General features: G+C 42.8%; 2 protein-coding genes across 2 annotated transcripts; both read left to right on the top strand.

The window, feature by feature from the left end:
• The first annotated feature begins 1,330 nt into the window (after positions 1–1,330).
• LOC134673568 (sodium channel protein Nach-like) lies at positions 1,331–9,560 on the top strand. Its single transcript, XM_063531566.1, has 10 exons — positions 1,331–1,640; positions 1,915–2,124; positions 2,431–2,602; positions 3,051–3,178; positions 3,832–3,958; positions 4,272–4,421; positions 5,071–5,251; positions 5,834–6,026; positions 7,421–7,527; positions 8,683–9,560. The coding sequence occupies exons 1-10, from the start codon at positions 1,435–1,437 to the stop codon at positions 8,838–8,840; spliced, it is 1,632 nt and encodes a 543-aa protein (XP_063387636.1). The 5' UTR covers positions 1,331–1,434; the 3' UTR covers positions 8,841–9,560.
• Positions 9,561–9,783: 223 nt separating this feature from the next.
• LOC134673567 (fibroin heavy chain-like) lies at positions 9,784–12,973 on the top strand. Its single transcript, XM_063531565.1, has 3 exons — positions 9,784–9,819; positions 11,171–11,200; positions 11,669–12,973. Exons 1-3 carry the CDS (start codon positions 9,784–9,786, stop codon positions 12,971–12,973), a joined length of 1,371 nt encoding a protein of 456 aa, XP_063387635.1.
• Positions 12,974–13,551: the final 578 nt, after the last annotated feature.

Below are 13,551 nucleotides of genomic sequence, written 5' to 3'. Positions count from 1 at the left end.
CGCAAATTTAAGTTTGCCACCACAAAATATTTTTGCCACGCTTTATTTCATAATGCTTGAATTTGTAGGTCTTTATGAAGCTCTGTAACTTAACACGGTGAACACAAAAACGATGAAGTAGGTAAAATACTTTCTTCACTGATTGTAGTTAGGGATATTTATTTAGTACATTGCAGAACTCAGAGCAAAATATCGGTAGCCGGTATTAGGGATTTAGTTTCATGAGTGTTGCGGATTACTGACACGGGATTGCTATAATACGCAATTAAAGTATTTCTAAAAAACCGGCCAAGTGCGAGTCGGACTCGCGCACGAAGTGTTCCGTTCCGTTACGCAAAAAACGGCAAAAATAATCACGTTTGTTATATGGGAACCCCACTTATCTATCACGGTTCATGAGACACCGGTGACTGACACAGACGGACAGTGGAGTCTTAGTAATAGGAATAGGGTTCTGTTTTTTCACTTTGGGTACGGAACCCTGAAAACGGCTTTTCACCTTAGCACCGCAACTCCCAAAGCGTAAGTTATTCAATAACTTCGGACTATGCAGAAATTTGCTAATCGATTTACCTAAGTAGGTACCTACTTTGATTTTTTTCCATGTTTGTGTTGTTTCGTGACTTCATGCTTAATTAGAATAATTTATTATTCAAAATACCCTTGATTAGCATGTCAGTGTCGGATTTTTACTTGTGCATGATTGTTAATGACAGTGCATGACACATGAAACTTAGCAAAGTCAAATCAAAATTATCAAAAAACAGTATCTACTCTAAGCTCATTTACAGTGAACGTTAATGTGCATTTTACTCATAAGACTTTGTATTAAATACATAATATGTAGAAGAATCTCTAGTGATTCACTAATCTTAACGAGTTTTACCCAAGATTTACTCAAATGCTATTATAATTTTTTTCAAAATAATTACTTAACTAAATTAACCAAAACAAAGATTTGATTCGTTTTTAGGGTTCCGTACCCAAAGGGTAAAACGGGACCCTATTACTAAGACTTCGCTGTCCGTCCGTCCGTCCGTCCGTCCGTTTGTCACCAGGCTGTATCTCACGAACCGTCATAGCTAGACAGTTGAAATTTTCACAGATGATGTATTTCTGTTGCCGCTATAACAACAAATACTAAAAACAGAATAAAATAAAGATTTAAATGGGGCTCCCATACAATAAACGTGATTTTTGACCAAAGTTAAGCAACGTCGGGAGTGGTCTTTTACTTATAAACAGTATTTAATTCGTAGCAAAGTCAGGCTCTGGACGCTGCTATAGCAAAAATGTAGGCGTTCAAGAAAAAAACCGGGCAAGTGCGAGTCGGAGTCGGAAATTTATAAATCGCTTTTAAAAAGTAGCTAGACTGTCAAGTTCAACAACATCGCAGTATATTTATAAAGTTTGTGCAGAGAAATAGTTTTAACAATGCGTACAGTAGACCCAACCATCTGGTCCAAGAAGATCCAACGTCGTAAACTGCGTCTATCTCGTCCATTGAGGTTCGGTCCACGATGGGGGCTGGAGGCCCGCGTGAGGGGCAGCTTCAGAGACGCCATGGCGGAGTTCTGGAGAAACTGCTCCGTAGAAGGAGTAAGGAGGATTGTCAATGAAGACACACCACAATATGAGAGGTCAGTTGAGGTTCGGTTCACGATGGGGGCTGGAGGCCTGCGTGAAGGGCAGCTTCAGAGACGCCATGGCGGAGTTCTGGAGAAACTGCTCCTTAGAAGGAGTAAGGAGGATTGTCAAAGAAGACACACCACAATAAGAGAGATCAGTTGAGGAGCTGTTCATATTAAGTCATTCTGTGATTTTCCACGGGTTTCCCCACGCCGGGCGAGGAAAATTCGCGTGACACTCTGACCCGAGCTTTAAATACATCTACTAAATGTTTAATTGTTCCAGATACCGCTGGATGCTGCTAGTAACCATCTCCCTAGTAGCCGGCCTCCTGGCGCTCTCCATGAACTTGGCGCGGCTGGTCACGGAGCCCCCCCTCGTCATCAGCCTGCAGAGCGCCCAGCACTCCATCGAAGACCTGGCCTTCCCAGCTGTGGCCTTGTGCAGTTTTAACATCGTCAGCCAAAAGAAGTTGGACAAAATTTCAGCTGACTTGTAAGAATTTGAAAAGGAATGTCAATTATATAAAATAAACCTTAGAACTAAAAGCCCACAATTAGGACTGCGGTGTATTTAAATTTCCGGCCGCGGAAGTGATGGAATTTGACATCCTTCATCCAAAACTCCTCCTATCTTTCATGGTCGCTAGACTTTCTGTCGGAACGCTCACCACAAAACAATTAAAATTTTATTCGTCAGAACCTGATCGATTCTGGCGCCTATCTGACCCTGACGCTGCCCAAGATAGACCTCCAGTTCGAACTTTATCCCTCTCACATCGATTCTAAAATTGCCTTTCAGATTCAGGAAGGACCGGAACCTTACCTACTCACTTGCAGCTATTCGTCAGAACCTGCTGGATTCTGGCGCCCTGCTGACGCTGGCACTGCCCGTGGTGGACCTTCAGTTTGCACACTATCTCTCTAAGATTGCTCCCGACGGGGTACTGAACGTCACGTTACTTATGCACGAGGTCAGATTTGTTTTCTGTATAATCTTATCAATATTGCAGTTTCTAGAGAACCCTCACTTCTGTAATGAACGATCGGTCTCATTTCTTACCTGCCTTGTATGTCATATGGAGGACAAGTTATACTGTGTTCCGGCAATCGATACAATTTTGATTGGGCTCCGCAGCCTATTTATCTACAGTTTCAATGAAGGAAAATACGTTATACCACGTTTTTTTCCGAGTGCATTATTCAGAATCAGAATACATTTTCTCACTCTTAGTTTAAAATTGATCTTAGCTCGTTATAATTAGTTTAGTTTTGATTTTACTAATACCACTATTAATCTTAGTTCTGCAGCAGAGTAAGCCATGAACACTGAAGAAATATTGAACCTAGTAAAAACTGAGGGCCATGTTTCTTTTCAAAAATGCAATGAGAAGTAACTTTCACCAGTTTCCCTGTCCTCAGCTAGCCCCAAGTTGCGAGGACGTCCTGCTGAAATGCTCGTGGGCCGGTAAAGAGAAACCCTGCGACAGATTGTTTGCGACCCGCACCACCTCCGTCGGGGTGTGCTGCGTGTTCAACGGCCGATATGAGTGAGCTTTATATATCATCGACATCTTCATTATGATCTAATCAGTAGCCATTTATAGGTAATGGTGCATCCATTCTAAAAGATTTTATGACGAATTTGATTAAAGTGAAAACCTTATTCTACAGATACCTACCGAATTAAAGCTAGCCAAATGACTTTTGGATTGCCAGAGTTAGCCATGTACACTTATGTGATGGGCACTCCGACAAATGACGAATAAACGCAGTGTTAACGGTTCAGTTTTGTAACTTGTATTCTTTGTAAAAATGAACATAGATTTATCTTTTTAGGGTTCCATACCCAAAGGGTAAAACGGAACCCTATTACTAAGACTCTGCATGCTGTCCGTCCGTCCGTCCGTCCGTCTGTCACCAGGCTGTATCTCACGAACCGTGATAGTTAGACAGTTGAAATTTTTACAGATGATGTATTTCTGTTGCCGCTATAACAACAAATACTAAAAACAGAATAAAATAAAGATTTAAGTGGGGCTCCCATACAACAAACGTGATTTTTGACCGAATTTAAGCAACGTCGGGCGGGGTCAGTACTTGGATGGGAGACCGGATTTTTATGCCTTTTTGTGCATTATGATTCGGAACCCTTCGTGCGCGAGTCCGACTCGCACTTGCCCGGTTTTTTTTATATTTGTAGGGATTTTGACCGCCACACTTCTCCAAAGATCTTGAATAAGGTCGGCTTAGAAAACGGTCTCTCCGTGGCCATCAGAGAAGACGTTGACGACTTCGCTTATGAGAGGAAACCTTCGGCTGGGATTGAGGTATGGCTATATTTTTTCATAACTTAACTATACGCGGCGTTAGATAACCAAGGTCGCTGTCCGGTACGTTCGTCTGACACACAGACAAAACATCCTCTAGACTGAAGATAGTCGCGCTACCCCCTCTGCCACGCATACGGTTACTCCATGTTCGAGTCAAAAGTGTCTTTGTGTGACATCCGTGTCTTCGAACGGACCAATCACGGCACGGGACTTCGCTCACCTCGTCCTGCGCACCCCCGCATTTTTGGCATCATCGGTTGCATGAAATAATTGCTCTAAATTGGTCTGACACAGCTTTAATGATTGTCAGGTGCTGATATTCGACGGGACCGAGTACCCGTTCCTAGAGGGCGGGTCTGTGCGCGTGCAGCTCGCCCCGCGTGAGACCTCCTCGTTCTACACCATCTCCGTCCGCGCACAACTTGTCAGCCCGGAGATCGTCTACTTCACTGAGGCTTGGGTGTGTTTTCATCGTGTTGTGTACAATCAGCTAAAGTAGCTTAGCACCCGCAGGTAGATGTCAAAGACATTTAAATTTTTCACTTACCTCACCTTACTCAGGTGCAAAAGTGTAAACATATTTTTTACGTCGTCTGCACATCATACTAATTAGAACATGCAGCATTATGTTATGTTAACTCTTATTCATTCATATATGTTCCAGTTTTTGGCCTCCTACAAATGTGATTTGATAGATATTGGGTTAAATTGTTAAAGAATTGTTTGGCATGATGTCATCGGCCACTTTCTGTCACCGCACCGCTCGCTGTCGGCATGGTATTAATCCTTACTTCCTAACTAGAACCTAAATGGTCGCGTACTGTGCGGTTTAAGAGGAATTTCCTCCCGCGGACGCTCCGGCTGTGGAATGAGCTCCCTGCAGTGTTACCCGAGGGACTGCAGTATGGGGTTCTTCCAAAAGGAGTGTACAGGTTTTTAAATGTCCGGCAAGGCGCAAGTAACATTTCTGGAGTTGCAGACGTCCATAGGCTGTGGTGACTGCTTAGCATTAGGCGGGCCGTACGCTTGTTTGCCACCGGGGTGGTATATAAACAAGTTAAAAATAGTCTTGGGTTCAAAATTTACTTATGGCTTGGTTGTTTTGTTAGCGAGGCTGCCGCATCTCCGAACCAAGCGGCGCTCGCTCCGGCCGCAGCTACTCCTGGTGTCTGCTGGAGTGTCGCCGCGACGCCGCGCTGCAGCTGTGCGGCTGCGTGCCCTACTCGCTGCAACCGAGGCAGGAGCGGGTCTGCACGCTCAACGAGCTCAGCTGCTTGAACAAACACCGAGGTACAAAAACCGGGCAACAAACTCGCGCACGAAGGGTTCCGTACCATAATGCAAAAAAAAAAACGGTCACCCATCCAAGTACTGACCCCGCCCGACGTTGCTTAACTTCGGTTAAAAATTACGTTTGTTGTATGGGAACCCCACTTAAATCTTTATTTTATTCTGTTTTTAGTATTTGTTGCTATAGCGGCAACAGAAATACATCATCTGTGAAGATTTCAACTGTCTATCTATCACGGTTCGTGAGATACAGCCTGGTGACAGACGGACGGACGGACAGCAGTCTTAGTAATAGGGTCCCGTTTTACCCTTTGGGTACGAAACCCTAAAAATAACCCTATTAGTCGCAACTGGTCACGACCAGATGGATAAGCTTACGATCACTGGTTGCTCAAATGGTTAATGGTATGGCAATCTTGATGTGATGGCAAATATATAAGCTACCAAATAATCCACCACAAACATGTTCTCCAAATTTGTAAATAGTCCATTACAATGTGCGTGTGACAATCATAATCTTTATTCTACGGTAATAATTATACTACTATAAAATGCATAAATGAAACTTGTGAACTTTTCCAGAGAAGTTAATGTACTACCACCCCATGGGCTACGCCTTGGATGACCCGGACGGGGGGGCCCTGAGTGAGGAGCTGCAGGACGCCCTCTCCTGCCCCGACTGCTGCGCGGACTGCGCCCGTCCCGTCTACGGTGTGACAGCTTCTTATGCCCCGATGTCCGGCCGGCATAAGTCAGTGTTCTTGGACAAATTCACGTAAGCTAAAGTGATCCTGTGTCTAAGTTACCTACACCCTGTCTACCGTGTGACAGCTTCTAATGCCTTGTATTTCGGCAGACATAAGTCAGTCAGTATTACTCAAAAATTTCACGTGAGTTAGAGTGATCCTGTGTCTAAGTTACCTGAACCCTGTCTACCGTGTGACAGCTTCTAATGCCCCGTATTTCGGCCGATATAAGTCAGTGTTTCTGGATCAATTCACGTAAGCTATAGTGATCCAATGTCTAAATCAAATCAAATCAAATCAAATCAAATCAAATATCATTTATTATCAGGCAACTAAGGCCCATAGATACATACCTTACAAACTAACATACATACAATAGTAAAATCTTACAAGCTAAAAAATTAAACCTAAGTCACCTGAACCCTGTCTACCGTGTGACAGCTTCTAATGCCCCTTATTTCGGCCGAAATAAGTCAGTGTTTCTGGATAAATTCACGTAAGCTAGAGTGATCCTGTGTCTAAGTTACCTGAACCCTGTCTACCGTGTGACAGCTTCTAATACCCCGTGTTTTGGCCGATATAAGTCAGTGTTTCTGGATCAATTCACGTGAGTTAGAGTGATCCAATGTCTAAGTTACCTGAACCCTGTCTACCGTGTGACAGCTTGTTATACTTAAGTCAGTGTTTCTGGGTAAATTCACGCAAGTTAGTGATCTCGTGTCTACGAGTAAGTTACCTGGAGGCTTCGCCAAGATGATAAATAGTTGATAGAAAACGTCAACTTGTAACATGAGGAGCAGACATGTTACTCAAGGTGAAATCATATTTCCAGTTGGGTTACGTTCTTCATATTTCGCTTTGCCCTACATTTTTTTTTAAAGTATTATATTTCCTTTATAGAATCAATTCTGTTGGGTAGACCATTACAGGGCAAGAACTCTCGTATTTGTATACGTAATTCGCTCAGACACAGTCAGAAAGGAAGAGCTTCGCTCCTTCTGCTCTACCGACTTGAGGGTCTACCGCGAACCACGTCCGACGTATTGCCTCCCTGTCACATTTACGTACGAATTTACAAGTGCGACAGAGAGGCAACACGTCGAACGTGGTTCGCGGTAGGCCCTCTGTAAGTGGAGGATGTGTAGACGAGACGGTCTTTACTGATAGACGGTCTTCTCCACATTGACCTTGAATTTTAATATTAATATAATTTTCCTTTTGCATTGGACCGGCAATCCAAAGATGTGGGTTCGAGTCCCACGTTGGCCAGAGTTGATCATCGTTGATTTTTTCTGTATTTACAATTTAGAGACCTTAAATTGTATTTAAAATGTAATTGTAATTGTATTAAGGGGGAGGCCTATGTTCAGCAGTGGACGTCTTATGGCTGAAATGATGATGATGATGAAATTGTATTTGCCAGACACGGCCTGTCACTGATAAACACGAGCGTGTTCCACTTCTTCTACTCGTCGGAAGACCAGTATCTTTACACGGTGATGAGTAACTCTGACTGGTACGAGACGATCGGTGAGTATAGAAATATTTTGCATCAGAACTAAGTAGGTAATTTTTTAATATTCACACCTGGTCTACACCAAGATATTTAAGTTCATTTTGGATCATGGTTGGGGGATTTTTGACCATCGATCGGCCCGATTCGAACGTTATATTACCCACATTCCATTTCTGACCGCTGCTGCACTGCTAGTACGAACGCGTCGGTGTTATTGTCAATTTCCATATTAAAATTAATGGTAGTGTTGCTGTCGTCGGAAATGGATTGTCACCTTAAGATAGGTACGTCAAATATTACGACTAATCTTTCTTAATCTTAGTTTAACTTTAAGTTTACACAAGTGTTGTTTGCCTATAATTAGCTGTTCAAAAAACTTAAGACACCTATCGAATGTACCTGTACCTAATATATCTACATAACAATGTATCACTCTTTAGCGATAAGACCGCCTGTTGTCTGCCTCTACATTTAATCAATTGTACTTTTCTTTTGTATCTTTTTACTGAGGTGTGCCAATAAAGAGTATTCTATCTATCTATTCTATCTATCTATCTATCATTGTAACCGCTCTTGGCAGACCTTTTAAATAATATAAAATAAATAGTTACGATATAGATTATTGTTTGAAGGAACGTCACTTTTGACACTGACATATCTAATCCATATCGTATCATGTAATATTTGACTACATGCTTCCAGAGAATGTTGACCTTCTTTGGCCATGTGGCCCGCCCAGACCCGTCCAGCTTTGAAAAGCTCGTTCTGGTTGGGTGCGTCGAAGGGAGAAGGAGTAGAGGCAGGGCTCCAACTCGGTGGTCTGATGCCATACGCGACGCTACGGGCGTCAACATCCAGGGGTCAATACAGCTGGCCCAAGACAGGGGGGTTTGGAGAGCGGTGGTGAAGAACTGCACTCCTGATGGTCACGACCCTCAGCCTTGAGGAACCGACTAAGAAGAAGAAGAAGAATATTTGACGTATCCTAAAGTTAATTGGAATTGGGCCGTATAGCTTCGACGACGACAACGACGTCCGACCGTTTTATATATATGTACGAGTATATGTAGAAAGCACGTGATTACCGATCATAGAAAACGAAACATCGAACGCCTCGGCCCGGCCCGAGTCATCCCTTGAGTGAGTTAAGGTATTAATTGACATTTCAGGTTCGATCAGCAGCCAATGCGTGATACTCCTGGGCGTCAGCCTGGTGTCCGTCTTCGAGTTAGTGTTCCACTGCACCGTTAGATGGCGCCACCATTATAAACGGCGCAGGAGACTGCGAATACAACAAAAGGCATTCGCTGGAGCGCTAAGATTCTAGATCTAGACTATTTAGAGGTACTTTCGCTGTACACTTTCTTGGCCATATTAAGTTGTGGCAATTGTGAGCGAAAATTGAAAAAAAATTCTTCACCCCCGAACAAATTACTTATAATTATAACGACATTTTTCCAACGTGTAATACGAATTGTAAGTAATTTAACAATTATTATATTGAACTATTTTTGTAAAAAGCAAATAAGTACCAGATTAAATACTAATTCCGCATTCAACAATATGATTAATAAGTCATCTGTTTAAATACCTACTTAGTTTTATTGTAGAAATGTACAGTCCGCATTATGGATAGTGACTACCGGCCCGATTTCTTTAGAAACGTCACTTTAGGCGGAAGAATATCGGACATTGACTCGCCCGTTCCGATCTCTATCGCACGCGTATGAGTAAAATTGCTGTCCTGTTCGCACAATGGCATTGACCGCCGGCATGATCGGCGTGACAGCTATATAATTACGTGCGATAGATATAGGAGCAGGCGGGTCTGTGTACGACATACGACGTGCGACTGTTCTGTGAGGCAATGGATAAGCGTGAATCATCTGTCTGTATTAGTTTTCTTTCTCACATTTGTTCTGTTTGTCCTTTCTAGACTGTATCATGTACCTTGTTTGTATAAATACTGTCTATCAAAAATTTCACAGTGTATTTGTCCGCTGTAATGCTGTGTAAATTTTATGAATCTATCAAATAAAAAAAATGTTTCGTTCTTAGCGTTTTAACTTTAAATCCCCAATAAAATCCGTTGCGCTGTACTGTACCATTTATAATTAATTGTTATATTTGGCAATGATTACATTGACGTCTGGTGCGGCACACTTGTGTTGACCGTACGCTGACGTACTTATTGTCCCCCTGGGTATAAATACCCACTTCGACATACTGCCTTTAGAGAGACACCCGAAAATAAAGGCTCAATAAGCATCATGGCCGTCATCAAAGTTCTCGCTTTCTTCGCTCTGGTATGTAAGATTTGATTTATTTATTTATATATGTTTATTATTTCTGTGGCCCCGGTGAATAAGGGTACAAGTCTCGGACAGCGCAGTTGTAAAAGGGCGTAAGTTCCAAGTAACACTTAAGCCCTTTTACACCTAAGCTGCTCGGGACTTGTACCCTTTTTCACTAGGGCCACAGATTTAAATCATAACACTATTTCTACGATAAACGATACGGTTAAACGTTACACATTTTAATCTTTTATGCCTTATTAGCAGAGAAAAACTGTCCTAAGATGTTTCCATTCCATATCCGTTTAACTTTGTATTATTTTGTTTTTTTTTTGGCAAAATCTTTACAGATTATGTAGAATTAATTTTATTATTACGTGCATCTTCATTACCTGCAGATTACACATTTCACACATAAGCATTACTATTTCCAACATAATTAATTTTTTACTTCATTTTCTACATTATCTGCAGCAGATTATGTACAAGACTACAAGTAATACAGAGGAACCACGATAATGCAAATCTCACCAAGGGAAACGCCGCGAAAACTTCTTGTTAACGAGGTTTCCTCTGATTGTGGGCATCGACTTAGGCAGGTTCTCAGGTTTTTGTTCGTCTTAATAGAGAGATTTCAAGTTACGGAGGTGATTATACAAACGTCTTAATTATTTTCTTTGCACAGAGTTACAGAGGCATGCTATCAAAAAACTTCGTTATATGTACATATATAGTTCGTTTTTTTAGCATTAGAAAGAACTTGCAAGAAGGTAAGCGATCTTGACATGTATTTTAATTGAAAAACGCTTTTTAAAAATCAAAAACTATACTTATGAAAGCAGAAGAATATCATCATCATCATCGTCATCACAGCCATAAGACGTCCACTGCTGAACATAGGCCTCCTTAGAAGAATATAAATGATCGTATTAGATTCTTAATTGTTACATATTTGCCGTAACTTACTTTTAAAACGTGTTTTTCAATTAAAAGACACATCAAGATTGTTTACCTTATTTCTAATGCTAAAAAAACGAACTATAGAGGATAGAGGTGATAAAACAATACACCTATTTTTGCGAGTTACAGCGTCTACCCATAACGAATATCATTTTTCGAGTTACACAAAAAAAAATGTACTGGATAGCCGTGAGGGAATGGTTGGTATTAATATAAATATTTCGAGTTAAAGAGGTTTTGGGCTTTGAAGGGAAGGGAATGGCATTTTATTTCGTGTTAACAAGGATTTCGCCTTATCGAGGTTAGAGTTATCGAAGTTCCACTGTATTGATCTGTAGATAATGTGGATCCTCAGACCATGATCTCAATTTATGTGTTCCTAAAGTTGTCCTACATTTTACAGGTTGCTTTGGCAGTAGCAAAACCGCACGGGGTAAGTGTAATAATTTGATTTCCTTAAACATGGATCATCGTAATTAGCTCAGTATATTACCAGAGACACCAACGTAAACGCCGGCATGGTCGGCCTAAAGCTTTGCTTTCGTAGGATAGCGGTGCCGTCATATAGCGGCCGTCTCAATACAAAATAATACGGCTAAATTTGAATATGGATGGAGTAGTATTTTGTATGGAGACGGCCGCTAAATGACGGCACCACCGCTATCCAAAAGAAAACCAGAGCTGATGAGATAGTGGGAGGACGACTGACTGCTAATATAATTATATAGGTATTATTTGAAATAAAGGTAAGAAGAATGCAGAATTCTAAATATATAAATACTTAAAACCACCCATGACTCAGGAACAAATATTTGAACCCGGGACTATATCCGTTTCATAAATAGGGTCACTACCCACAAGGCCAGACAGGCTACTAAAAAAATTGAATTTGTCTGTTTAGGGCATTGGCGTCGACGCCGGACTTAAGGCTGGGGCTAACATTGCTGGTGGTGCCAAAGGGGCTGGTGGCGCTGCAGGAAAACTTGGCGGTGGAGCTGCTGGAGGAGCTGGTGATGCTGCCAGCAAAGTTGAAGGTCAAGCCAGTGGTTGCGGTGAAGCCGGTACCCAAGGTAACGCTGGAGGAGCCGCTGACGCTGCCAGCAAAGTTGGTGGAGTTGGAGCCGGTGTTGGAGCAGGCGCTGACGCTGCCGGTAATGCTAAGAAGCAAGTTGCCGCGGGAGTAGACGCCGGTAAAGGAGCTGGAGCTAACGCTGCCGGTAATGCTAAGAAGCAAGCTGGAGCTGGTGTCGGAGGAGCCGCTGGTGCCGCTAGTGATGCTAAAAAGCAAGTTGACTCGGGAGTAGACGCCGGTAAAGGAGCTGGAGCTAACGCTGGTGCCGATGTTGGAGCAGGCGCAGACGCTGCCGGTAATGCTAAGAAACAATCTGGAGCTGGTGTCGGAGGAGCCGCTGATGCCGCTGCTGAAGCTAAAAAGCAAGTTGACTCGGGAGTAGACGCCGGTAAAGGCGCTGGAACTAATACTGGAGCCGGTGTTGGAGCAGGCGCAGACGCTGCCGGTAATGCTAAGAAGCAAGTTGGAGCTGGTGTTGGAGGAGCTGCTGGTGCCGCTGGTGATGCTAAAAAGCAAGCTGACGCTGGAGTAGATGCTGGAAAACAATCCGGAGATGATGCTGAAGCCGGCGTAAATGGTGGTGTAGCAGCAGGCGCCAGCTCTGCTGGTGACGCTAAGAAGAAAGTTGACGCGGGAGTAAACGCTGGAAAACAAGCTGGAGCTGGTGTCGGAACAGCCGCTGGTGCCGCTGGTGATGCTAAAAAGCAAGGTGACGCTGGAGTAGATTCTGGAAAACAAGCTGGAGGTGATGCTGAAGCCGGCGCTAATGGTGGTGTAGCAGCAGGCGCTAGCTCTGCTGGTGACGCTAAGAAGCAAGTTGACGCGGGAGCAGACTCTGGAAAACAAGGTGGAGCTGGTGTCGGAAGAGCCGCTGGTGCTGCTGGTGACGCTAAGAAGCAAGTTGACTCGGGAGTAAACACTGGTAAACAAGGCGAAACTAAAGCTAAAGCCGGTGTTGAAGCAGGCGCTGGTGCTGCTGGCAATACTGAAAAGGAAGCCAACGCTGGAGTAAACGCTGGAAAAGATGCCGGAGCTAATGCTAGTGGAAAAGCTGGAGGCGCAGTCAATGCTGGCTTAAAAGTTGGTGCTGGTGCTAAAGGCGGAGCTGGAACAGCTACCAATACTGATTGTTGAGCTGGAGGTGCCATCAAAGGTGAACTCAATGCTGGACTTGGGTTTGGAGGCAAAGTCGGTGCTTGAGTAGATCAATACCTAAACAGCACTCTTCCATAATATCCCTAAATAAAGAAATCTGTAATATATTGTAGTCTCTTATTCCAAGAACGATTTTATTGCAAGTTTCCTAAAAACCTTAACGAACAAGACAAATTGCCAAACGTGGAATACATGATGTCTGTGAAGTTGGCATATCAAAGTCTAGCAGATCACGTTTTTATTGGAGTTCTCGAATGTCGAGGCGAGCTTATTTATTTTATCCCATTTGTAACAAAACGATATGCTAGTGTGTGAACTTAGCATATCACTTTGTAAAATTCCGTAGTATTGGTTTTCACGGTAAAAATGCCAGAACTATTGCTAAAAAGTATCAGGAACTCTAGAACTACGGTGCATGCTAATAGAACTCCAATAAAAATGTGATCTGCTAGACTTATATATGCCAACTTCACAGACATGAATACATGTTTGTGTGTTTGTATCTTTTTACTGAGGTGTGCCAATAAAGAGTATTTTATCTATCTATCTATCTAACA

This window comes from Cydia fagiglandana, chromosome 18, assembly GCF_963556715.1.
Source record: "Cydia fagiglandana chromosome 18, ilCydFagi1.1, whole genome shotgun sequence".
Classification (NCBI taxonomy): Eukaryota; Metazoa; Arthropoda; class Insecta; order Lepidoptera; family Tortricidae; genus Cydia; species Cydia fagiglandana.
This window is presented reverse-complemented; position numbering and strand designations above follow the sequence as displayed.